At 42.5% G+C, this 25756-nt stretch overlaps 1 protein-coding gene and 1 long non-coding RNA gene across 5 annotated transcripts in view; one reads left to right on the top strand and one right to left on the bottom strand.

The window, feature by feature from the left end:
• Positions 1-11693, top strand: part of SLC1A2 (solute carrier family 1 member 2) — a 166388-nt gene extending 154695 nt beyond the window's left edge. For all 4 annotated transcript variants that reach the window (XM_027979630.2, XM_060399520.1, XM_060399521.1 and 1 more), the window contains one exon: positions 1691-11693. In XM_027979630.2, the coding sequence (XP_027835431.1) occupies positions 1691-1762 (72 nt within the window). In that variant the 3' untranslated portion in view covers positions 1763-11693. The remainder of the gene's footprint in view (positions 1-1690) is intronic.
• A 1787-nt stretch (positions 11694-13480) lies between these two features.
• LOC132657832 (uncharacterized) lies at positions 13481-23806 on the bottom strand. The gene is made up of 2 exons (XR_009596542.1): positions 22468-23806; positions 13481-16282 (listed from the first exon to the last, which is right to left on the bottom strand). It is a non-coding gene; the product is annotated as an uncharacterized LOC132657832 (long non-coding RNA).
• Between the last annotated feature and the right edge of the window lie 1950 nt (positions 23807-25756).

The following is a 25756-nucleotide window of genomic DNA, read 5'->3' as shown; positions in this document are numbered from 1 at the left end:
CTGGGTTGACACCCACCCACAAAGGAGGCAGCTAGAGCTACAGAGATGAATTTGCAGGCTTTACCCAGAATATCTGAGTTACATTTACTCCTGCCTTTGAAACGCTTCCTGGTCTGTTTTGTTCCACTGTTTTAAAAACTGAGCTGGGGACATCAGTGCTTTCCACCAGTCCCTACCCTTCTGGCTTTTCTGTTACCCAGGTGTTTGAAAAGAGCCGGGTGGAATGGATGGGGGGGGGTGGAGTCCCCACTTCCTTTAAGCCAGTCAGAAAAAGGGAATGCCTCCCAAAAACTGCTGTCCCAGCTACTTTAGAGACAGAGGTCCTAATATGTGAAAACAATTCCCCCAGGTTCTGTCTGGTTTTCCAAAGGCACCCCACTGAGATTTATAATGTTACACAGCTATTGATCTGGTTCATCGCTAAAAGCCAAATAGACACATCCAAGGTCATGGTGAACAGGCAGCTTGCTCCAGGCAGACAGTTTGTCCCTGGCAGTCTTTCCTGACAGTTCACTGAAGGGGAAACAAATTTGCTGCTGCTCTGGTCACACCTTTAACCATTTTAAGCAGTTATGTCACGTTGGTCTCTCTAGTTTCAGACTCTTGCCTTGTAACCTTAGTTTGAGATTATGCAATGTTTTTTATTTTAACCAGAATAACTGCATGTGATGCTTACATTTGCTTCTTGCATGGTCTTTTTTTTTAATGGAGGCTTCATGGGGACTGGTGGAAGGAGTAGTTTTTATTTTCATCTGCTTGGTTCATGAAAGGCATTTGGTTTTCTGTCCCTAGCATGTTGTGTGTGTTCATAATGCATGCATCTCCCTTCCACTTGGGTAAGAAGAAGGTCAGATTTCTTTCAATCATTGCTGCCGTTTGTCATGTCTCCGTGTCCTAATGCTTCCATAAATCCAGTCTCTCCATTATGTGGAATATCAGTCGTGGGTTTAAGTTTGCACATGACGTTGAGGACAGACAGATGGAAGGTAAGCTAGGAAAACGATTTAGATGTGGAGGGGGAAACCTCCCAATTTGTGTAAGGGTTCAGTTTGCTTAGAGCCAGGGAAGCATAATCCAGACAGTCTGGTGATTATAGTTGATTAATAAATGTCTGCGTTGAAATAATGTAGATTTACTGATCCCTGGTTTTTAATTCCCTTCTTTTCTTCTTTCAACGTTTAAAGCCTGGACAGCTTATATGGTGGAGCCAGACCACCAAGATTTCTGATTTTAAAATTGGATATATATAAAATCCACCTGGGCTCATTGAAACTGAACCTTTCACGTGCATGAGTAGAACTAGATGCTGGTTCTGGATTTTTTTGTTTCTCTGCGGTTGTCTGGAGTAGCACGGGCTCTGTGTTTTAAGGACTGCATTATTGTATTGTGAGTCTATGGGTAATTAGAGCCCCTCACAACCCTAAAAGCATCATACAAGTTATTTATTCCCCAACTTGCAAAGTCTCTCTAGTGCTTCAGATACCTTCCTAAGGCAAATATGCCTTTTTAAAGTGTGCAAATCATTGTTGAAAACCAAGACCAGCTTAAAATCAATTTGGAAAGAATAGTGGCTAACATTAATATTTAAGTTGCATAGTAGAACCTGGGTCTGGTGCTCCTCCACATAACCCCTGGGGTGGTTTTCTTGTTCATGGCCTATAAGTTGGATGTTGATGATAATTATTTTCAGGTAACTCTGGCAGCCAATGGAAAGTCAGCCGACTGCAGTGTTGAGGAAGAACCTTGGAAACATGAAAAATAAGGATATGACTCTCAGCAAATTCTTGAATAAACCCCCCAACGTATCTTATGGTAAAAGAGGATATAAACAAGCTTTCTTTAAAAAGAAAAAAATACATCTATTTCTGTTTACTTAATCTATTAGCTGAGGCTTAGAGGATCTGTTGTGAGTCAGTGACAGGCACGGTGCTGTGTGTCATTGCCAAATAATGCTTTGTAAATGTCTCATTTTCTCACTTGTATTATTGTTTGAATGGATGCTGCTGGAGGAATCAGTTTGAATTGAAGATGCATTCTTGCCAGCTTCCCTTTTCTCTCAAGATGCAGAAGCGCGGGTGCTCTTTTTTCCAGGAGACACAACTAAAGGCGTGTGGCACATTCTGGGGATTTGGAATAATGAGCAGACACTTGGCGTGTTACTCTTTCCAGCGTTCTCCAGCCGCACCTGGTAGCACACAAGAGATTCTGTTGGAGCCTTTGTAAGAAATCCCCTTCAATGTCTTAGAGCGTTTGCCCTTGTGTTGGTGAAAAGAAAGTACCCATCTTAGGGAACTCTGACAGTTTCTTTTCTGTTGAATTTCTCTCTTTAAGTTGAATGACTAAATGTTTCATAGAGAGTCACATTTGGAGCCATGTCTTAAAAGCAGCCTATTATGGAACCCACTGAGTCTCTGCTCTACCCCACCTAGTCTATGGGAATAATTATTGAATTTCAAAGTATGTTTCATAACTTGCTCTAAATTCAGTAATGGATTAGGATGTAGCTTACATAAAATTGCTGTATATATTGACAACACTTAGAGAGCACAGTCAACACAAATTTTAACCAGATTCAAATTTGTTTGTGTTTGGGTTACATCACCTTGTATAGTGAAATCAAGTGAGATTATTTGATCTATGCTTCACTGTCTTTATTTTGTCCATAAAATTTTTATTTGGGTTTCACCTAAAAAAAAGACATTCTTCATCTCCAAATTATTTCTGTCATATTCTCATCAGACTAAAAGACTTAATCATTTTGAGACTGTCCTCACAGATGGAAAACAGTTACGTTGGCTGTGCCTCTTTTAATACTAATCTCATGATAAAAGCAAACCCAAAACACCGTTAGTTATTTAATATGTAGAAAGCTTTTTATTATATTTTATCAAAGCACCTAAAACCAATTACAGGACATAGTTGAAAGCAGAACCCATCTTCCTCCCCAGTCTTCTCTGTGGGAAGAACCAGTAAACAAACATATGTGCAAAATCCTATAAAGATGACATTTCTACGGCAAAGTCAAGGCAGCCTTGAACCATAGAATAGGAAAAAAGGGTGGCTGTACGGAACTTCGCAGATAGAGTCTTTTCCAAGCTGTGGAAGTTTGAGGGGATACATAATATAATACTGGAGTAACTCATCAGTGCCTTGCATGCTATAGGCATCTCCAAGCTACGTTTTGCAGTGTCTCTACTATCATTTTCTATTGAACAACCCGCAGTATTTTCGTAAGGTAGCTGGCTTTGGGAGTTTGCTAAGGATTACTTGAACATACATCACTGAGAAATAAGGCACATTTGACTCTAAGGAATGTTGAAAACCTTGGTCCAATGTGGGAGCAGGGTGATCATCTGAGGCCAGCAAATGTGTGCTGAGATATTCATGAGTAGCTGTAGAGTCCAAGTTTTCACAGGAGAAGGTGTTTATGGACATCACATGCCCTTCATTACCTACTCCTTGTGACCTTACTCTTCCACGTAGGGAAACTTTGGAACACACAAGAGACATGAGATTCTAGTAGTTTTGTCTCTTGAGCCCTAGTTTGTTTGTTTGTTTGTTTGTTTTTTTAATAACAATCACTATTGAGCAGTATTAAGTAGCTCTTTGCTTTAAAAAAAAAATAATGCATTGGTCTTCATTTTCATTAGCTGGACACTTAAGAGGGTGGCCAAGGGCTTGCTGAAATGTAGTAGTGGCAAATGCCTCCTTTATAGTAGATGTCATGGGTTGTAGGGATGGTTCCTGGATTTAACTGTGAAACTGTTAACGAGTCTCTAAGTCGTGCTTCTGAGGGCATTTTTTATGGTGCGGAGAAGGATGTAGCTGTCCATCTAGGAACTTGTGGTTTTGTTGTTTTAGGCCAGCTTAGCACTTGAACATACTGACAGGCTGCTCAAAGGAGTGGTCTCAAGATTGTCGTCCAAAGATTCTGCCTAAAAGTCTTCCATGACTGCTTGTCTTCGGTTTTTTCCTCGTTATTGAATTAGCCTATACATATATAAGGGGACAGTGTATTCAGAAGAAACTAGGTGCTCAGCTTAACAAAGCGGATTTTTCTAGTTTGAAACTGTATGCAGTAAGTTTCATGAGAATATCCTTAGGAAACTGGTTTATTTGGAAGTTCAACAAATCAGTTAAAAATAAGCAGTTTCTCAAATTCAGGAGTAGCTTGAAAACCCAGGGTGTACGTAGAACTGACATGTGACTGTGTCCTCTGGTTTTTTAGGCCTCTCTTATTCTTCTCATGCCATGCCCATTGGGGTTTCCTTGTCCAGCCTATGTGCCATAAACAGGACAAGCAGATCCAGAATATACCTCTAACAACCATTTCTAGACAGGATATTATAACTTGTCAGTTGTATGCATAGATTTATTTAACAAGTCAAGCACAAATATGAATGCTTATAACACTCCGTTCATGTTTGATCATGTATAAATGTTACATTTGTACACAGACATGGCAGGCTAGATATACACACTGTATCCTGTAAGTTCTATTAAGTCAGGGCTTTGGCAACATCGTTTTTTATGGACTCATTTACTATATTTAGGAATCAGAATCATTTCAGGAGAAAAGCAAGTAGACTTTTATTCTCTCCTTCCTCATTTATGTCCTTTGAAAAACCCAAGGGGTGTCGTGATTTGATTACCTACTACAATTCAATGAATCAAGTCCTATTCATGAAAAGAATGGCATAGCTATCAAGGCAAATCTTTATCTTAGACCTTTGGGGATGTGCCTCCCATGAAAAGAGCACCAGAAATTCAAGGCAATCATCTAAATCACTCAGATCTTCGATATAAAACTTTAGATAGTAAGTTCTGAATCAAGTAGTTATCAGATTTGATTGTTATTGTTGGGAGTGGAAATACAACCTATAGCCTGCAGAAGTTACCATGTTCCATAAAATATAAATATTCACTTTTATTTAACTACTCATCAGCTTGGGTGTTCAGAAAAGTCTAAAGAAAGGTTGCCAAAATGCCTGGTTTTTGGATTTGAACTCATGGAAGCGGAGAAGGCAATGGCACCCCACTCCAGCCCTCTTGCCTGGAAAATCCCATGGACAGAGGAGCCTGATGGGCCGCAACCATGGGGTCACTAAGAGTTAGACACAATTGAGCGACTTCACTTTCACGTCTCACTTTCATGCATTGGAGAGGGAAATGGCAACCCACTCCAGTGTTCTTGCCTGGAGAATCCCAGGGACAGGGGAGCCTCATGGGCTGCCGTCTATGGGGTCGCACAGAGTTGGACACCACTGAAGCGACTTAGCAGCAGCAGCAAGCTAAGAAAGGCTTAGGGGAAATTCAGTTTATGGGGAGATGTACTCTTGGTCAGTAAGGTCAGGAATTCCAACAGCTGGTTAATTAGAAAGTCTCAGATCATTTCCACTTGTGCATAGAGACATATGTCATTTCTGAGTGTGTATCTAGTCAAGAAGCCCATTTGGAGTCGGGTAGAAAATCCCATGGACAGAAGGAGCCTGGCAGACTACAGTCCTTGGAGTTGCAAAAGAGTTAAACATGACTTAATGACTAAGTAACAACAATTCACCTACTGGATCTCCAGAGAGAAGCCCAACCCTGCCATGTTTTTGCAAATACCACACTTGTGTTTGTTCCCAATAGCAAAAGGTGTGGTACCATATTTCACTTTTGTCTGAATCAAGGGTTCTGTTTGTGCTATGTTTTCCATACAAAGAGCATTAGAGAATTAAGGCAGTCATCTAGAGCATGCAGATCTTCATGATCTGAACCAAGTAGCTGTTAGAAATTCAGCAGTGAATGCAAATAGCTACCCTCATGTTCAGAGAGCATTCTCCATCATTCAGACTCTTGATAAAAAGCCGCAGCAGCTCTTGCCTGGTGTGATGACTAAATGCTCAGCGTTTACACCCAGTAGAGGTGGCCATTCCCACTTGATTGCTCGTCAGTGCTTGGGGCCATACAGTTGCGCGGGTTGCTGGTTGGGCTTTGCTTATTCTCCAGATAAATTCATTCCAAGCCAAGGAAAGGGACCAAGTGGGATTTTTTCAATTATATAATACTTGCTCTTTGAATACAATATGATGATCCAGGAGCCTGAAAAGATTAAGGTGAAAAGCAAAAGGCCTGAAGGAATTTTGAAGTGAGAATTTTATAAATCTAGTTGTCAAAGAAGATAAATGGTCTCAGTATCTGATAATTTTGTCTAAAACCAAAAAAGGCCACTGAGCATCAAGCCAGACAGGTTGCATTATTGGCAGGTTGGTCTCCTGGGATGAAGTGAGTGCAAAGCTGTTCAGACATCAGTTGCTTTTGATTTTTTTTTCTGAAAAGAAAATTCAACTTCTGCTCTTCCTTTTCCTCTCTTCTTATTCCAGTGATCATTGTTGCTCAATTTAGTAATGACCATCCAAGTTAGTGCAAAGGTTGGTTTTAGAACAGATGACAGGGAATCTTAATTGAGTAGTATCGAATTTCATAGCACAGCTAATTTAGGAGATAACAGAAATAACAGAGATGAGGAGAAATAATGCAGTTGGGAAGAGAAACATTTGACTGAGACTCTGCCCATTTTTATTCATATAACTTACACTAGTCACTTTACCCATGAGCACCATTGAAAAAAAAAAAAAGGACAGGCTAGATTAAATTATTAAAATGCCCATCCATTCCTAAGAAGCCACCATATAATTATCTCTGCTTTAACTTCCTTTTCTTAAGAGGCTTACTACTATGTGTGCATGCTAAGTCACTTCAGTTGTGCCTGACTCTTTGTAACCCTATGGACCACAGCCCACCAGGCTGCTCTGTCCATGGGATTCTCCAGGCAAGAATACTGGAGTGGCCTGCCATGCCCTCCTCCAGGTGATCTTCCCATCCCAGGGACTGAACCCACATCTATGTCTCTTGCATTGGCAGGCAGATTCTTTACCACTAGCTCTGCCTGGGATACTTACTTACTGTTATAACACATTACTTAATTATATTGTAAGTCAGAGGAGCCCACAATAATGAATAATCAATTTGGATTATCCCCTTTGGGGGAAATTAAGTTCAAGCCTCTCTCTTCACTTGATGTCTTAGAACAAGCTTGGAAGATGGCCATGTCCATCTACAGTCTAGTCTTTGGGAGTACAAACCAACCTCCTTTTATAAAACTATCCTTTACTTAACGTGCTGTCCTAGTAGAAGTAGCCATTCAGCTCAGGGAAAAGTGCTGCCCCAGTCACCACAGGATGAATCTGTGGCCTCCCTCATGGTCTTGCATCATTCCTGCTAGAGCAACAGAGCCCACGCTGAATACCCAAAACACACAGTTTCCTCCAGACGGTCCTAATTGCCAACCCAGTATGGGAATTTGGGAACCTTTGGCAAATCAACTTGAACACTCTTATGAAATTTGGTGCAAGACTTACACAATAACAGCAGCTGTCTGTAAATACCTTCCTTTCCACCAGTACTCAGACATGCACATCCACATACAGGGTGGGACTGAGCCAAGTCCTTTCTCTGGAAAGGTTTGCAGGGCTGTTTGATTGAGTTCATTCTCAGATTTTCCTCTTGGTTTGTTTTCACTGCAGTCATCACATCACAGGCGGAGAAGGTCTATCTTACAAGAGTGGACTTGTATTGGTGATCCTGGATCTTCTTTTATGCCATTTCTAAAGTGAATAAAATGCCTGGTCTGTCTAGAGGGGGCGTGTGACCAGCCATGGCCTTTGAACAATCTCTTGAACATTCCAGTATCACTGCAATGGGGTGCTGTGTGCATCCTTGTTCTTTGTCCAGACTTCTGCTAAATACGGAATAGGATTTGTATTACTGTGCCACGAACACTTTCATTAACAAAGACCTCGCTCAGCTCCATAAACGCAGGGCAGAGAGATGTACAGCTAACTGAAAGGATAGAGTTAGTTTTTGTTTGTTTAAATTTTTCATGCGGAAGACCTAACACTAGAGCATCAATAAAAAGATATTTCTTAACTGACCCATATAAGAGCATATGAAAAAGTAAGAAAAGCCCTCAAGTTCTTATTTCTTTCACTCTGAGTAATTACTAATCAGCTTGCCTATGTCCAGCCTTGCCTCACCTTCTTACCCCTGGGGCATGTATCCATTTCGATATATTTTAAAGTCCTTTTGATTGTTATACAGGGCCCTTTGGGGCTGAGGATAAAACCTGTTACTGAACAGATCCCTGTACCTTGAAGAGTCAGCACTTGACCTAGAGCCCAGGTAACAACAGGTCTCCAGTTTCTCCGGAGACACCCCTCATCCCTGGGTGAGTGTTGGAAGGTAACTTATGACCATTGTCATCTTTCCCCACGGAGGTGGGGATAATGCGGTGGGAACCTCACTCCTTCGGGGGTTCTGTTTCTTCTTATGGCAACCGTGTAAGCTGCCTAAAAACACTGTTGCCTTTGGTAGGAGAGAAATGCACACGCTAGCCCAGGAAGTTAGTTTAGCGTGACTCCGAGGTTTTGCCCCCATGGAGCGAGTTCTCTGAGATGTATGATCAGAAAGCTGGTACTCTGGTTTCTTACTTCCCCAGGAGAGTTCTTCTCCTTACTCGGAACTCATCCTTTGGCAGCCAGATCTTTCCATAAATGACCTTCACTCCTTCCCTTTCTCCTTCCCTCAGGAAATCTCAGCATTACATTTCCATTGCACAGGACAGACCAGGTCTGGTCACTCTAGAGATTTGTATATAAAAAAATACTTTTGTGAGGATTTTTGTATATTGTTTTTCTATTTGTTTTCTATGGCTTGAGGAGAGAGCTGGCAAACTGTGAATCTAATTTGATCTTGCCGCCAGCAGACATATTTTGGCTTCCTGGTAAAAATTTATGTTACCAAGGACAATATATTGCCCTCTGATCAGTATTGTACCCTCCAAAATTCACAGATTCCTCCAATGCAACCTTACATTATTTTTTAAACAAATCCCTGGGCTTCTTTGCTGTTATTTATAAAAAGCATGAGAAAACGTATTTAGAGTCCTGGATAGTGTATGTTTAATATTGATTTAGCCTTTAATGATGTTATATAGGTTTGTATCTATTCTTCATAAACCATAAAGAACTCAGCGTAGACTGAATGGATCTATTTAGTATCTGTAATTTTGCAGACAGATATTTTCTTACGGTATTTTCTATATAACCACATATGTAGAATTACAACTAATTCAAGCACAAGACATTTCTACAGCAATTTAGAGCTGTCATTGTTTCCTGAGCATACAGTCACATTTGAAAAATGTAAAAACCCAGTCCTTTGCGATGCAATGAACAAAATGACCATTAAGAACAAAGAGTCAGTTAAATCCTTTAGCTGGTTAGGATATGTATAATATTTAAACAATTAGTCTTTTTAACTCAAGGAATGGTGCTGACTCTTTATTTTTGACACCACATCTTGTTTTTCCACCTAACATTCTAATTTTGCTTTTCTCCAAGAACATGAAAAATAAGATGATAATAGTGGAATCATCTCTATTGAGAATCTCCCATGCCTTCCTAATAATGTATGTGAAAATTGGCTTAGGAAAACTTTGGATAGCAGAGATTGAGGGTGCGTGTGAGGAAGCCGATCAGTACAGATTTGTTGCAGGTCATTCTTGCCAAGTAAATTGGTAGTAAATGTCACATTGTTATGTGAATTGAGCACATATTTTTAAGGTTAGAATAAAAGACATTAATACCGGCTATGAAGCAATACTCTATCAATGAGGCTTAGAGTCTCACTGAAATTATTTAGAAGCAGCCCAGGTAGATTCTGTCCTCAGGTGAGTAACAATCTATGTAAATTTCCCCAAAAGGCAAATCAGTAATCACTGCAAAGACAAGGAAGGGTCTTCCTTCCGCCAAACACACTTTCTGATAATATGATTGTAGGGCTAGTATTTTTGCTATGTTTTAGGAAATAGTTACATAGAAAGTGTACTGGTGTGTATTTAAATCCACTCCTCATTAAGCAATCAGATTAGATATGCCCTCAACTGGCAACAATTATATCTGTGATTTTCAAGTACAGATAGCTGTCAAGCATGAAGTTCTTGTGTATACACAGTAACACTTGGTTCACGCATGAAGAAAAGTGCCTATGCACTTTGTGTAGCTATAATGTAGATATCTATGTGTAATTTCAGTGAAATGGTATATAGATGTATTGTAATTTAATTTAAATGTTATTTTTGGCTGTTTATCTAAGTGCAGTAGACATGTTGATTCATGTTTTGAAAATCCTTCTTTTCCTTCTTAGATAGCTAGTGGTAAATCATTTCTCCTCTTTCTTAACGTGACTTGGGAATGTATTTCAGTGAAGAACTTATCTGTGAATCCTTTGAACTGATGATTGGTTGAACGTCTGTGTGTATCCAGTATCTTTGTAAATATGTGATTCAGGGCAAGGGGGTGTTGGATATGTGTCATGATTCTCAGTCAAAGGCCATCTGATGTCTATGTAGTGCCCAGTGAATACCTTTGTGGGACTTTTGATTATCTAGGCCTAGGTAGGTTTAGAACAAGGACATTTATCTGCAGCTAAGACATTTATGTTTGCTTGATGAATTGAGCTCAAAGAGACAAAAGGTTCGTCTGCTGAGCATGAGCATGTAAGCATAATGGTTGCCAAATACCGACCATCATGCTCATGACTTAAAGGTTGTGAAGAGCCTTGTCCCTCTTGGTTTCTTGAGTTGGGGTACAGGAAAGATGTTCACTAACTGCCATGCAGGTGAAATCCCACAGAAGCACACTTCTGGTAGTAAATTGCACAACTGTCTCTAGAAAGATAGAGCATGAGAAGCACAAGAATGGTCAGTATACTCTTGGGGAGATTGCAAAAAAAACAACCAGTGAAGCACAGATCCCGCGTATGTGAAGGGAGCAGGGCTTCTAGCTCCTAGGCTTTGTGTGTGTGTTTCAACTGTTTGAAGAGAAGGTTAACTAATGCAATTATATACTTGCCTCCCAAACACACATTCTGTCTAATTATCACTGAGTTGAATGCTCTGAGGTCTATAGCTCCTGTAACCCTCTTTTCCTTCTTTAAGGACAGAGAAAAATGACCATGTGCAGCTGGGAACACTGAATGTTCCTCTCTTTTCACAAGAAATGTGAAGCTTAGGAGATCCTCTGAGGGTACTCTGTTCATTTTCAGTGTCTACTCCAGTGATTGGAGTGAAAGGATGTAACTGTGGGCAGGCACATTTTTTTTTTTCTTGAAAATGTGGCTTCTTCAACTTGTGTCATATTCAGGATGGAAACCTTACTGAAAGAAATCTAGCCTTTAGGTAGAATTCCCTTTGAAGATTCTTGTGTGTGTCCAGAATGAAAGATAAGAGTAATTGTTTCCCTCACATTCACAATCCCCATTGACCTAAAGTCATGTAACGTAGAGCATCTATAGCGCATCGGATTTAATGAATGAAGAAAAGATAAAAAATTTCAACTAATTTTGGGATTGTTTCTTACATATAGTGCTAGGAAATGCCTTGTTTGGCAAAGCACATTTTGGGTATTTAAAGTATTTCACTTTTACCTTTAGCTTTCTTAAAATGTGGACTGATTACTGTAACATTCCATGTGTAAAATAACTGGATATTCTTTATACACTGGAAATAATCTTTAAATCCAATATTTCACTAAGTGTTTTAACTTTTATGTATATATCTCTCATTAATAAATGTGGATTCCAATTTCTCTTGGCTGTTGACTCTCCTTCAATTCCAATTTTAAGCTAGTGTTCATTACCTAGTAAGTGTCTCCAGTGTTCCTTTTGGAGAAATTTGCGACTTGAAACCTACAGTGTCTAAATGAATATTTTCTAGGATGCCTAAATATACAGTGGAGTTACATCTTACACTATAAAGTTATGAGTTGGACAAAAATCCTTGTGAATCAGCCAGTATGGGTTATCTCCCACATCTCAGCAGCTTAAAGCAACCAAGGTTGATTTCTTATTCATATGACATGTTCATCACTGTCTGGGGGACTTTGGTCCACACCATCCTCACTGAGGGAGTCTGAGAGAGACTTCCTCCTTGTGCTTCTGCCCTTACCAAATGCAAGAAAAAAGGAACAGGGCAGATCTTACACTGACTCCTAAAGCACCCTTCCAAATGCTGTATGCCTCATTTCTGCTCATTTATCAATGGCCAGAACAAGTCACATGTCTCTACCTAACCTCAAGGAAACAGGAAAGTGCAACTTGACCTGGTGTCCAGGAATAAAACTGGAAAGAGCTGATGAACAGCTCTAATGGCTATTAGGCCATAAAAAAATAATAATAATAAACCCTTAAATTATCCATAAAGGATAGTATGCAAAGATGTAGTCTTTCAATAAATCCAACACAGTAAGTTTTTCTCTAGTATTGGAAAAACCAATGCTATGGAAGTAGGTGATAAGCATTTAACATTACATTGCAGAAATAAAATGCATGATCTTCAGGAGTAGGGTCACATTCAGCAGAATGAGATTCTCATCCAGTGAAAGGTAGACATACAGGAATGGTGCCCCATCGAGAAAAATACATGTTTTCTTTTCGCACTTCAGGGCACCCCCAGATTTAATAGGAGAGTTTGGATTAGTTGAATTGTTGTCTCTCATTCTTTTGGGGGAGGATAGGGAGGCAAATATCAATAACCTCAGATAAGCAGATGACACCACCCTTATGGCAGAAAGTGAAGAGGAACTAAAAAGCCTCTTGATGAAAGTGGAGAGTGAAAAAGTTGGCTTAAAGCTCAACATTCAGAAAACTAAGATCATGGCATCTGGTCCCATCACTTCATGGGAAATAGATGGGGAAACAGTGGAAACAGTGTCAGACTTTTTTTTTTCTTTTTTTGGCTCCAAAATCACTGCAGATGGTGACTGTAGCCATGAAATTAAAAAACGCTTACTCCTTGGAAGAAAAGTTATGACCAACCTAGATAGCATGTTGAAAAGCAGAGACATTACTTTACCAACAAAAGTCCATCTAGTCAAGGCTATGGTTTTTCCAGTGGTCATGTATGGATATGAGAGTTGGACTGTGAAGAAAGCTGAGTGCCAAAGAATTGATGGTTTAGAACTGTGGTGTTGGAGAAGACTCTTGAGAGTCCCTTGGACTGCAAGGAGATCCAACCAGTCCATTCTGAAGGAGATCAGCCCTGGGATTTCTTTGGAAGGAATGATGCTACAGCTGAAACTCCAGTACTTTGGCCACCTCATGTGAAGAGTTGACTCATTGGAAAAGACTCTGATGCTGGGAGGGATTGGGGGCAGGCGGAAAAGGGGACGACAGAGGATGAGATGGCTGGATGGCATCACTGACTCAATGGACGTGAGTCTGAGTGAACTCCGGGAGTTGGTGATGGACAGGGAGGCCTGGCGTGCTGCAATTCATGGGGTTGCAAGGAGTCGAACATGACTGAGTGACTGAACTGAACTGAACTGAAGGAGGCAAATATTTGATTTTTAAATAAGTACCTAAATGTGACGCATCATAATTCTTTTCACCAATGCTAGTAATTTATTTAAATTGTTGATGAAAATGGACACTTCCTTTGAAGACACCTTTCTTTACTCTCTTGGAGTCAAGTGTACATCACATCCATATTCAAATGTTATTAAAATCTCATTTACAGAAAATATGGTCATCAGTAAATTTCTGGGCTGCCATTTTGTTTTAAAGTAGCACAGAGCCACCGATTGGAGTTAAGTTAAGCTTAACACTTTAGTATGGATGCCATTTGATCATTATCAACCAGTCCTTCATAAGAAACATGACTTTGCTTGTTCAGGGAGTATAATCCCCATGTTTTAATTTCTTGCCCTTTCTTCTGGAACAGAGGTGTTTAATCTACCCACAGTGGTTGTAAGGCCGCCTATTATGCTGCTTTCCCTTATTGAAAGAAGGAGAAGCAGAAGAAGAAAAATAAAAAGAAGAATTATTTGGGGGCTGGAAATGGAAGGAAGGATTATAGGCTAGGAACCAGCAGGCAGGAGTTCTGACCTTTGCACAGTCACTAAAGTGTTGTGTAAATGTGGTCCTTCCCTTAGCAATTTGGAAGTCATCTTGACATATGTAAAATTAGGGGTTTGAAGTAGACACTTTCTAAACTTTTGAACTCTGAAATTTGAATTCTGTCAGCTGGGTACGTCATCATGACTACAGATAATTTTGGTTTTTAATCTGATTAGCATAATGTCTCATACATACAAAAGGATATATGTAATCTATATCTAAGTTACAGTGCGGCATGATATAGAATCCTATGACTCGGTAAGCCAGTGCAGGGCCTAAAGCATCCCCCAGCATTTCGCTTGACCTTCATACTCCTTCCTTATTCCATTCAGCTGCTTTACTCCCCGGGGGAAACTGCTTCTGGAAATTATGTTTATCATTCCTCCACTTTTAAAAATAGGTTGGTTTTTTTTTTAGTCTCACACATATGCACGACTCCACAAGCTCTGCTTATTTCTGAGCTTTATAAAAAGGGTATTACATTGCATGTAGTCCTTTCCAATACGTCTCTTTTCTTCTTAACGTGTTTCTCAGTTTATTCATGCTGTTACAAGTAGCTGTGGTTCATTTTCATGTCTGTATAATTGCATAGTATGTGAAATGTGCCATATTTTGGTTACTCACTTTCCTGCCAATGTATATCTGCCTCATTTCCAGTTGTTTTTTTGATGTTAAATAATGCTGCTATGAATGTTTCTGTATGTTTCCTGGGCGTACAACCTAGGGAGGCTTTGACACATGTGCTTCTAGAGATAATAAATAAAATAATGTGTGTTTTTGTGTGTCTCTGTGTGTCTGTGTATCTCTGTGTATGCGTGCATGCATGACTGAAAAGTTCCCCTTCAAATCTTCCATTTATTTGTCCGTGGCTCCTTCAAAGCACTCACTTGTGAACCACTGTTGGAACCCTTGGTGATTCATCCACTGCTGGCTGTTTAATGGAGTCCATCTCACTGGCAGGAGCACTGAGGCAGACAAAACCAGAGTATTTTAATTTTTGGCCACATGTGGAATCTTAATTCCTCAGCCAGGGATGGGACCTACATTCCCTGCAGTGGAAGGCAGAGTCTTGACTGCTGGACCACCAGGGAAGTCCCTTTTATATGGTGTGTGTGTGTGTGTGTGTGTGTGTGTGTGGCTGCACTGCATGGCATGTGGCACTTCCCTGACCAGAGATTGAACCTATGCCCCCTGAAGTGGAAGCACGGAGTCTTAATCTCTGGACTGCCGGTGAAGTCCAAAACAAGCATTTTAAAAGGGGAATTTAAATTTAAAGCTGAAGCCTTCTTTCGTCAGGCTCACATGATACGTACCGTCAGAGAGTACAGCTCTAACGGTAGCTAGAGACGGCCTGCTCAGCCTTTGACCTCTTCTTTAAGCAATGATGTGCTACACCCAGCAACTCCACCCGACATTAGCAGGTTGCATGCTATGATGCAAACAGTGGTTTGAAGGAAGAAGCTACAGGAAGTCCCAAGAAATATCTCTACCTACCCCAAGAACCACTAATAGCCCAATTAGCTGCACTCTGTACCCCCACAGTGGAAGATTGTAGAGCCGTAAAAGGCTCTGCGGATACCACCTACGGCCCTGAACCTTCTGGGCATCTCTCCTTCCAGGCACGGTGACACAAACAGGAAGCCAGGACTCGGTACTTCAAAGAACCACAGGTAACGGAGGTTTAGGCACCTCCAAGGAAGCATTCATGAGGTGCTCTCCCTGCTCGTCACCGCTCAGCCCAGACAGGAAGGCATGGGTGGAGATGCCCACACAGTTGATGTGGGCCCCGCCAGAGTAAAAGACTGTGGAGTCCCCAGCAAATAATAATTTCCTTCCTGGTAATTTTTAAAGTTCCGTTCATTCTTCTTCTTACTGAGGCAGTGAGAGGCCATCTTTAATTCCCATGTCATGGTAAGAAAAACAGCCGCAGAGGCTGAAATTCAGGAGTGCTGGTTGACCTCCTGGAGAAGGCAATGGCACCCCACTCCAGTACTCTTGCCGGGAAAATCCCATGGATGGAGGAGCCTGGTAGGCTGCAGTCCATGGGGTCGCAGAGAGTTGGACATGACTGAACAACTTCACTTTCAATTTTCACTTTCATGCATTGGAGAGGGAAATGGCAACCCACTCCAGTCCTCTTGCCTGGAGAATCCCTGGGATGGGGGAGCCTGGTGGGCTGTTGTCTATGGGGTCTCACAGAGTCGGACACGACTGAAGCGACTTAGCAGCAGCAGCAGCAGCAGCAGCAGCAGTTGACCTCGACGGCCTGTTCAAGAACAGTCTAAAGAGAACAAAAGCCATCCAATATAAATACTGTGCTTACCCTCAAACATTTAAAAGCAGTGATTTTAGGACTTCCCTGGTGGCCCAGTGGTTAAGTGCAGGGGACACAGGTTCAATTCCTGGTCCGGGAGATTCTACATGCCTGGGGGTGACTAAACCCATGCAGCACAACTACTGAAGCGCATGCGCCCTAGAGCCCTAGAGAAGCACTCACACCACAACCAGAGAAAGCCCGCGCACAGCAACGAAGGCCCAGTGCAGCCAAAATAAATAAATAGATAAAATTTAAAAAATAAAAGCAGTGACTTTAAATTCTTCTGAATTCCATAAGCAGACAAATGAAACATTATTGCGTTTCCCCTGTCCCCCTTGATTGGGTCAGAATGAATATGCAAAACCCCAACATCTATTTTTGTCTGTGATTTGGGGTGATCTGATTTCAGCCTTCCAAATACTGTCTGGAAAAATCTAGAGGCCACTAGTGAAGGAAAAAAGACAAATATAGAACTGCTGTCATCTACGGTTCACTCCTTTTGTTGCATGAGCTGACTCTCCTGGAATTCTCCAACAGCTTCTGTCACTTCTCAGATGTTTTCCAGGCCTGTGTAATGTATTGCTCACAGAAGGAGGGGCCAAGGAATTTCCAAACTGCCTTCATCTGAGTGAAAAGTTCAACTGGAATCCAGCTTCTCTTTTCCAGTTGCTTACTCTCCTGATCTCAAAATTTCCTCACCTCTTAGTGAGGAGGACAGAAATCATTTCAAACTGTAAAGTTAGAAAGGACCTCAGGGGCAAATATTTGAAATTTAGCCATGTCTTTTTGCAGATGGGGGGTTCCCTGGTGTCTCAGATGGTAAAGAATCTGCCTGCAATGAGGGAGACCTGGGTTCTATCCCTGCGTCGGGAAGGTACCCTGGAGAAGGGAATGGCTACTCACTCCAGTATTCTTGCCTGGAGAATTCCATGGACAGAGGAACCTGGTGGGCTACAGTCCATGGAGTCACAAAGAGTCAGACATGACTGAGCGACTAACACCTTCATTTTCTTTTGCAGATGAGGAAATCAGTATCATAATTAAAATGAATTAGAGGTAATACAGTGGCAAACCAAGGTTAAATCCTGATTCTGTAACTTTTCCAACTATGGGCCATTGGAGAGTTTATGTAGACTCACTTTCTTCATCTGTGAAATGGGGCTAATCATGCCTATGCTACATAAAGCAGTTTACACAGTACTTGGCACATATTAAGGGTTCAGTCAATGATAGTTATCATCAGCATCACTGTTACCATCCTTAGCACTATCAGCCACAACTTCTTAGTGACTAAGCTGGAAGAAGTCTGGCTTTCTCTTTCCCAACTTGGCCTCTTTTTTCAGCCATACCACACTGACACGAGCCTGTAAAACAAAGTTCAGCTGCTCTTCCAAAAATCTGGGCTTAATTCTTGGACCATGACCTCTCCTGACCTGGCCCAGGATAATCTCTACTCCTAGAGGAGCTTTATGAACATCACACGCCTTTCTGTCTTTTGTTCCTGGTGCCCCTCCACACTTTCTTCTGCTACTCACCAAAGCTCTGATTTTTGACAATGAGGGAAGGCACTGGATTTCTTCAGGGATGGGAATTGAATCTCAGCCCTACCCAAATGGCCTCTCACTGGGATGGAAGCCTGAGCTTGCTCTTCCAACAGGAAAGGGAACATGACATCCAGAGATGAAGCAATCCTTTTCCTCACATAGAAGGCCCTCAGGGAGTCCAAGCTTGCAGTGTTGCGTGTAGTAGTAGAGACAAATGTCATGAGAAAAGCTGTTGCTGTGGAATGTGGCCAACCCAGCAGGTCCCTCAGAGCCCCTTGGCTGAGTCTATTCCCGGCAGTTTCCCTTCCCATCATCCTTTTCTCCATTGCCTTGTCTTCTTTCAAGAATGATGTTCACTTTCTCCTCCAGCAGTGTCAAGAACAGAACTTGGGAGAAACTTTGTGGAACCTTTTGGTTTGGGGAGCTCATCCATTGCTGTGTTAGAATCATCTCAAAATGGTGCCCCTCTTGAGTCTGCAGCTGCTTCAGGGCATGGCCACACTCTGATGAAAGTGAAGTCTCTCAGTCGCATCTGACTCTTTGTGACCCCATGGTCTGTAGCCTGCCAGGCTCCTCCATCCATGAGATTTTCCAGGCAAGAATACTGGAGTGGGTTGCCATTTCCTTCTCCAGGAGATCTTCCCAGCCCAGGGATCGAACCTGGGTCTCCCACATTGCAAGCAGACTCTTTACCGTTTGAGCCACCAGGGAATCAGCGAGGAGCCTGATAGTTATGATTAATAGTAGCTATTATCATAGGTAATATCCCTAGAAGTGGAACCTGAGACAGGATTCAAGTTCTCAGGGTGTGTCTGAGGGCGTACTTCTCAGGAAACCCTATGAGACTAGGAGAGCAGTGGAAGAGGGCAGGGGAAGAACCGAGCAAGAAGATAGCTTCAGGGAGAGTCTAACTTTGTATTGTCCCCACTTGAGGAAAGGAAACTTGTCTTTGGCACCCATATCAGTCAGTCACTGACTGTGGGCCACGTAGGGAGGTGTGGGCAGAACCTGCAGGGTAGGCAGCTCTCATCTGCAGAGAGCTATTCACCAGAGAGGAAGCAGCCGTGAGCTGTTAGCTGTCCACACAGCAGTTATGAGATGGGTGGACAAATCCGAGAAGGGCATCTGGGCAGAATACGTATGGCGTCTGCTACAGGTTCCCTTCCACATGTGGCAGGCTTTTGTAGACCTTGGGTGTTTGTCTTCTCGTAACAATTCTGTGAGGCAGGCGCTATCACCCTCCCTGTTTCACAGGTAATGGAAACCGAGATTCAGAAACTTACAGACCTAAGAAGAAGCTGGCTCGGGGCTTCCCTGGTGGCTCACTGATGAAGAGTCATCTGCTAATGCAGGAGAGACGGGTTCAATCCCTGATGTGGGAAATCCCACATGCCGTGGGGCAACTAAGCCCCTGCACCACGACTACTGAGCCTTGCTCTAGAGCCCAGGAGCCTCAGCTATTAGTGCTGAAGCCTGCCAGCCCTAGGGCCCATGCTCTACAACAAGAAAAGCCTCTGCAGTGAGAAGCCTGCCAACCGCAGCTGAGAGTAGCCCCTGCTTGCCACAACTAGAGAAAAGCCCAGGCAGCGACAAAGACCCAGCGCAGCCAAAATTAATTAAAAATTAAAAAGCTGGCCTAGAGGTCTATCTGGCTTCAATATCTCCCACTATACTGGCTCCATTTCCCCCAAATAACCCAGCAGAGTACATTGCCACATTATTGATTGTTTTAATGGCATTTAAAGCTCTGGGCTGAATGCAATAGTCCTCGATGTCTCATTTGAAAGTCCAGTTATGCAGGAGACTTTAGGGCATTCATTCAAAGAGGATTGGTCATGCTTATCATCACATAACATCCTGCATCATCTACTTAACTGCTCCAAGGAATCATGAAACCCATGTTTGGTAAAGAGAAGATCTCAAAAGATATCTGTAGTCCTAAGGTACACCTGTCCTTAGCTGGCCCAGGTTGTTAGAACATTTTCTCTTCCTTAAAACGTTTGCTAAGTCAACAGGCCAATGAGTGTCATCCAGAGTGTCAACTGTGATCAACTGAGAGTGAGGGGGATTCCAAGATGCCATCTGTGCTCACTAGGGAAGAATCCTGTTTGATTATCAATGACCGCAAGCGAAGAGGTTGTGATTTATGTTTGTCTTATATCTGCCGCCTTTCATTGCAGCAGCCCAGATGAGTTACACAGCAGTGACAAAGAGCGCCCAGGTCTTGGTGGCCTCAGCATGATAAGTTTGTTACTGGCTCAACCATAGTTAAGGTTACAGAGGTCTGCAGAGGTCTCTCTGTTCACTGCAGTTCCTCACAATCCCTCAATGATCAACCAGCTACTATCTCATAACAGAGAGGAAAGAGCTCCAGGAAGGTCACTCCAGTGAAATGTCACTTTGGCTTCCAACTTATTGGCCAGAAGGATCACAGGATCCCACCCAGCCCTGAGGGAGAAGGCAATGCAGTCTCACTGCATTCTCAGGATGGGGGAGATGGAGAAACATTTGTTGACCAGCACTAACAAATTATTACGGCCCACTTCTCTTGTCACCTAATATCGGGCGCACTTTGTTTTCCAAAGGCAAAATGTGTTTACCACTTGGCCAATGGAAACCATATCAAAGTCTCACCCAATTGTGGCACCAAGCTCAAAGCCCAGGATCTTGGGGGTGATGTGGGGACATTTCTGCATATGGTTTGGATGTGGCTCCTGTTGGCCTAGAAACCCATAAGCAAACAAATAAACAAAAATCCAAGTTTTCTGCAGCTCCTAATCTCTCTTCCATACCCCTCCTACCAACGTAGTCCCGTAGTAAAACAGGGTCAGTTTAGTCACCTTGAAAAGTGAAAGTCAAAGTGTTAGTTGCTCTAATAACTAACATCTGATGCTCTGTGGCTCCGTAGACTGTAGCCCACCAGGCTCTTCTGTCCATGGAATTCTCCAGGCAAGAATACTGGAATGGGTCTCCATTCCCTTCTCCAGGGGATCTTCCTGACCCAGGGATTGAACCTGGGTCTTCTGCATTGCAGGCAGATTCTTTACCATCTAAACATGCAGGGAAGCCCCATAGTCACCTTAAATTATTCCCATCTGGACAGGAGACAAACAGAAAACCTAGAGCCACAGCGTTTCAGAAATCCTGATGGGAAGACATTAGAGGCCCCCCCCCCCCAGGAAATTTCTTGATTAGATTTTGATCCAGCTCTCTGGAAACCAGTCCATTCCCTGCCCCCCACCAATGACCCTTAATTCCACCTCCGAGTAAGTCCTTCTTTTTCCATTATACTTTACTGATGCACATGAAGAAGATACTCAGAAATAATTTCTCCCGAAGCAACATTCTCTACCTTTTGTTCATAGAAAGACCGTGCTGGATGCCGCGTTAGTTCCTGCAGAGGTTTTCACAACAGACACGATGATCATGTACTTGAACTGACTTTGTTTCTGAGGCTGAGCTGACCTTTAGGGCACAAAGCATCTCTCTATTTTGTTTGGGGTTGAAAAGTGCTAACTTCTTCCAGCTCTACATGTTTTCACGTTTCTAGAGTCTCTCCTTCCCTCTAGGGAGGTAATAAAAGTATTTGACTTAGTCACTGTGCCATTTGTCAGGGTCTCTCAGTGGCTCTGATGGCAGAATCTGTCTGGGCCCTGGAATGGGCATACAGCATGCAATGGGCAATATGGTTTTGTTATCTGGGGCCACGGAGAATTTGCAGTTGTTTTTACTGCTAACGGCTACATGATATATTAGGCAAATTTATTTCCTGCTCTGGGTTTCAGCTTAAATGTTTCCTCTCTGAGGCAGCCTCATTTGGAAACAAAATCATTTATGATTTGGTAACGATCTGAAGATGATGTATGTCTAACTGTCCTGAAGAAAAGGGAACTCAGTTGTTCCCTGTGGAAGCCAAAAAAGGCTTCCAAAGGCACGATGGAGGAGAGACAGCAGAGATAAAGGCAGTCTTGGCTGCGTTAAAATAAGTTGTTTTTTGAAGATTGAGGCCAGAGTTTCACAATCACAAAAAATTATATTTTATATGCACCAACTTCAAATTAGAAATGAGATTTTTTTAAAACCAGCTATGTTATTGGAAACAAAAATTATGAATCAGCTAATTTAAAATATTGTTAATTAACAATACTATTGTATACCTTTATTTCTGCCCCAGTGGAATGGGCATCTCACTGTCCTCTGATTGATGGAGGTCAGAAGGAAAGTCTGTCCTTTCTCCATCTGGATTCTTGCTTTGGGGAATGCTTCTGCTGCCTAGTGGGGCACATGGGCAGTTTCTTGTTTAACATGTATTGAACCTGTATTAGGTGGCAGACACTGATATATGGAATGGATATCTTTATCTATATCCTCACAACAACTCTATGGCATAGGTGCCTTCACTAACCCCATTTAACAGATGAAGAAACTGAGGCCCAGATATGTTAAATAAAGTGCCCTTAGGCATAATGTCCACTGGGCTTCCCAGATGGCACAGTGGTAAAGAATCTGCCTGCCAACGCAGGAGATGCAAAACACATGGGTTCAATCCCTGTGTCAGGAAGATCCCCTGGAGGAGGAAATGGCAAGCTGCTCCAGTATTCTTACCTGGAAAGCTCCATGGAGAGAGGAGCCTGGCGGGTTACAGTCCGAGGGGTCACAGAATCAGACATGACTAGTACATCCACACATAATGTCCATTAGGAGGAAAGGATGCCCTTTTTCTATTCTTGTCTTGGGTAGTTGGAGGCTGGAAGAATGCTGCCGCCATAACTTCCATCACCAGCTCTGCCACTGGCCACGGCTACCACATTCCTACAGCCATCATTCTCTCTTTGTGTCTCTCTTGTTTGTGAGTCATTTACTCAAGATTCAAAGTCCAAGACAGGAGTGTCCTTTTAGCCAAGCTTGCCTAGCACAAGTTTAAATCACACTTTTGCATTTCTCACCCACACTCTGTCCATGTGATGCCTCAAGACTTAGGGCTCTCCTGGGTTCTGCCGAATCTCTTCTCAGAGACACTTGCTCTGCACACACCTCGGGTTAGAGCTTCCTACACAGCCCGAATCAGGAATCCCTTACCATTTACTCTGAGTCTTCCAAAAATCTGTTGAAATCTCTTTTTCTGCTTAAGTGTCTTCTTTAGTTCTTTTTGTGTGGATTGGTCTAAAGTTTTGATGCATTTGCTATCATTTGAGTAAGCTTTTTTTTTGGCTGTGCTTGGTCTTTGTTGCTCCACTGGGGCTTTTTCTAGTTGCAGCAAGAGGAGGCTACACTCCAGTTTCAGTGCCAAGGCTTCTCGTCGCAGGCCTCTGTTTTTCCAGAGCACGGGCTCTAGGAACCTGGGCTCAGTAGTTGTGGTGCAAGGGCTTAACTGCTCAAAGGCACATGAGATTGTCCCAGACCAGGGATCAAACCCATGTTGCTTCATTGTCAGATGGATTCTTAACCACAGGACTACCGGGGAAGTCCTTGCGTAAGCATTAGAAAAACACATAAATGACTATATTCAATCTGCTGACTTCAACAGAAAGTCTGAGTTGGATGCTCCGTTCTCAAATGGGAACAATAGTGTGTGTCATGTCCCTTCCCAACTGGAAGTGCCCGGCTAGGACGTGGCCTCCCCCCGGCCCATGCCCATGTCCCTCGTTTATGTGCATCACTGTATCAAAGAAACTCTTCTATACACCGTCAGTGTGCTCGCTAGTTACGTCCACTTTGACAGCTGGGTGGCATTCTGCTAACTCTTTGGCAGCTGGCCTGGGGAATATATTCACAGCTTAATTCTAAGCTATGACTTGGATTGAAAATAACCAGACTCCATATCCCCATTCAAATACCCTGGAAAAAACCTCCAATAGCAGCCAGTGGATTAGGTCCCTCCTTTTCTGCCACGTAAGACGTGTCTCTTGCTATGCTTCCCGGGTGCATTTGATCAACACACATGACTGAGTACCTACTGTGTGCTGGGCATTCCTCCAAGTGCAGAGGACACTGCAGGGAACAGGAAGCTTATTGTGAAGTTTGTAATCCAGCTATTGGATTCAAAACACTTCCATATTTGCAGCAGGGGGAGTATGCCCAGGCACTGTGGATTGATTTAACTTTCATTTCAAGCAGGGGTGTGTGTATGTGTGTGTGTGTGTGTATGTTGCAGGGGTGGGGAGTGTTTCCTCCTGGAGTGGGCAATGTGAGATGTGCCTAATTCCCATCCGTCATCATATCTCTTCCATTAATGCCATCCATCTCTGATGTCTCCTCCCTTCCTCCTTGCATTTGGCACCCCTTCCCACAGACATAATCACATCTCTGTGATTTCAGCTCTCTTTGCCTCCCTCAGCTTTCCCAGCTTGCTGTGTTAAATGTCATTTACTTTTCTCCTCCTTCAAGTTATAGCTTCTCCACAGACAATGGTAGGCTCCGTGTCTGCATCCTCTGGGATCCCTAGGGGTGAGCCTTGGGCGCTGGTTACTGAAGGGTTGGAGGAAAAGCTTGGTGAAAGTTTGCCACCCTGGGTGGTGGCTGGGCTTCCCCTGGATTGTGCTGTTCGAAGTCACTTCATTTGTGTCCAACTCTGTATGACTCTGTGGATTGTGGCCTGCCAGGCTCCTCTGTCCATGGTATTTTCCAAGCAAGAACACTGGAGTGGGTTTCCATTTCCTTCTCCAGAGGATCTTCCCAACCCAGGGATCAAACATGCCTTTCCTGCATTGGCAAGTGAGTTCTTTAGCAGCAGCATCACCCATTAAGCATGTTTCATCACCTCTAGGATTAATTTCTTTCAGAAACGTCCAGTTCTGACCTAAATAACATGTATTTTCTTCTATTCATTTTGACACTCCCCCTAGCAGAATTAATAGCTGGACTAAATATGCTTCTAGAGCCTTCACACCTACCTGGCCTCTGAGGTCATTTTTCAGGCACCTTACTCTTATTGGACCGTAGAGAATATCTTATGCAAATCATGTTTCCCTGAATTCTGAAGGCATGAGGAAATGTCAGTTCACCCAGTCCCACTGATGTTGTTTGATATTTAACTCATTTGTGTTATTTGTTAATAAACTGGAGGATACTTTGGGGGACAGAAAATATTTCCAGCAAAAGAAAGACTTCTAGGCATAAAGAGTTTTCCAGGAAACAGATATTTGGTTGTCTATTTACCTTTCCATAGTAATGGAGTAGACCATTAATTTTGTATTTTAAAAAACTTTTTTTGGGGAAGCTGCATTCCCGCGGCACGTGGGATCTTCTTCCCTAGCTGGAGACCGAACCTTCGCCTCCTGCATTGGAAGGTGGATTCTTAACCACTGGACCACTGAGGGTGTTCCAAGTGTTGTGTTTTTAATGTTAACTCTAAGAAACAAGACAAAACACCAAATAAGCCTGTCCCTGCTTTGAAGAGCTCTAGATTCTTTTCGCAAATTCATTTAGTCAAAAGAACAATTCCAAACCAAAATCAGGAGCCACCGTTTGGTATGGGATTGACTTTTTCCTCAAACACCAAACTGACAAGCAATATGTGCCGCATTTGGAACCGACTAATAGGCATAGACTGTTTGAGTGCCAGATGATTCTGAAATTCATTTACTAGCTGGTCAGTGCTGATGCCAGCATCTTTAAGAGACGTAATGAGAATCATGCCTGCTAAAAGATGGGTAGGTTCTCTCTGCTATATTTAAAATAGATAACAAATAAGGTCCTACTGTATAACACGAGGAATTCCGCTCAATGTTTTGTGGCAGCCTGGATGGGAGGGGAGTTTAGGGGAGAATGGACACAAGTATATGTCACAAGTATTATGATTAAATGGCAATTAATTAATATTTCCTTCTCCTTCAAGCATCTTTGAATCCTTTTCAAAACACAAGGGAGTGATTTAAAAGAAAATGTGGACCAT

The sequence above is a fragment of the Ovis aries genome, chromosome 15, assembly GCF_016772045.2.
Source record: "Ovis aries strain OAR_USU_Benz2616 breed Rambouillet chromosome 15, ARS-UI_Ramb_v3.0, whole genome shotgun sequence".
NCBI classification, from domain to species: Eukaryota; Metazoa; Chordata; class Mammalia; order Artiodactyla; family Bovidae; genus Ovis; species Ovis aries.
The sequence above is the reverse complement of the archived record's forward strand: the minus strand, read 5'-3'. Positions and strand labels throughout refer to the sequence as shown.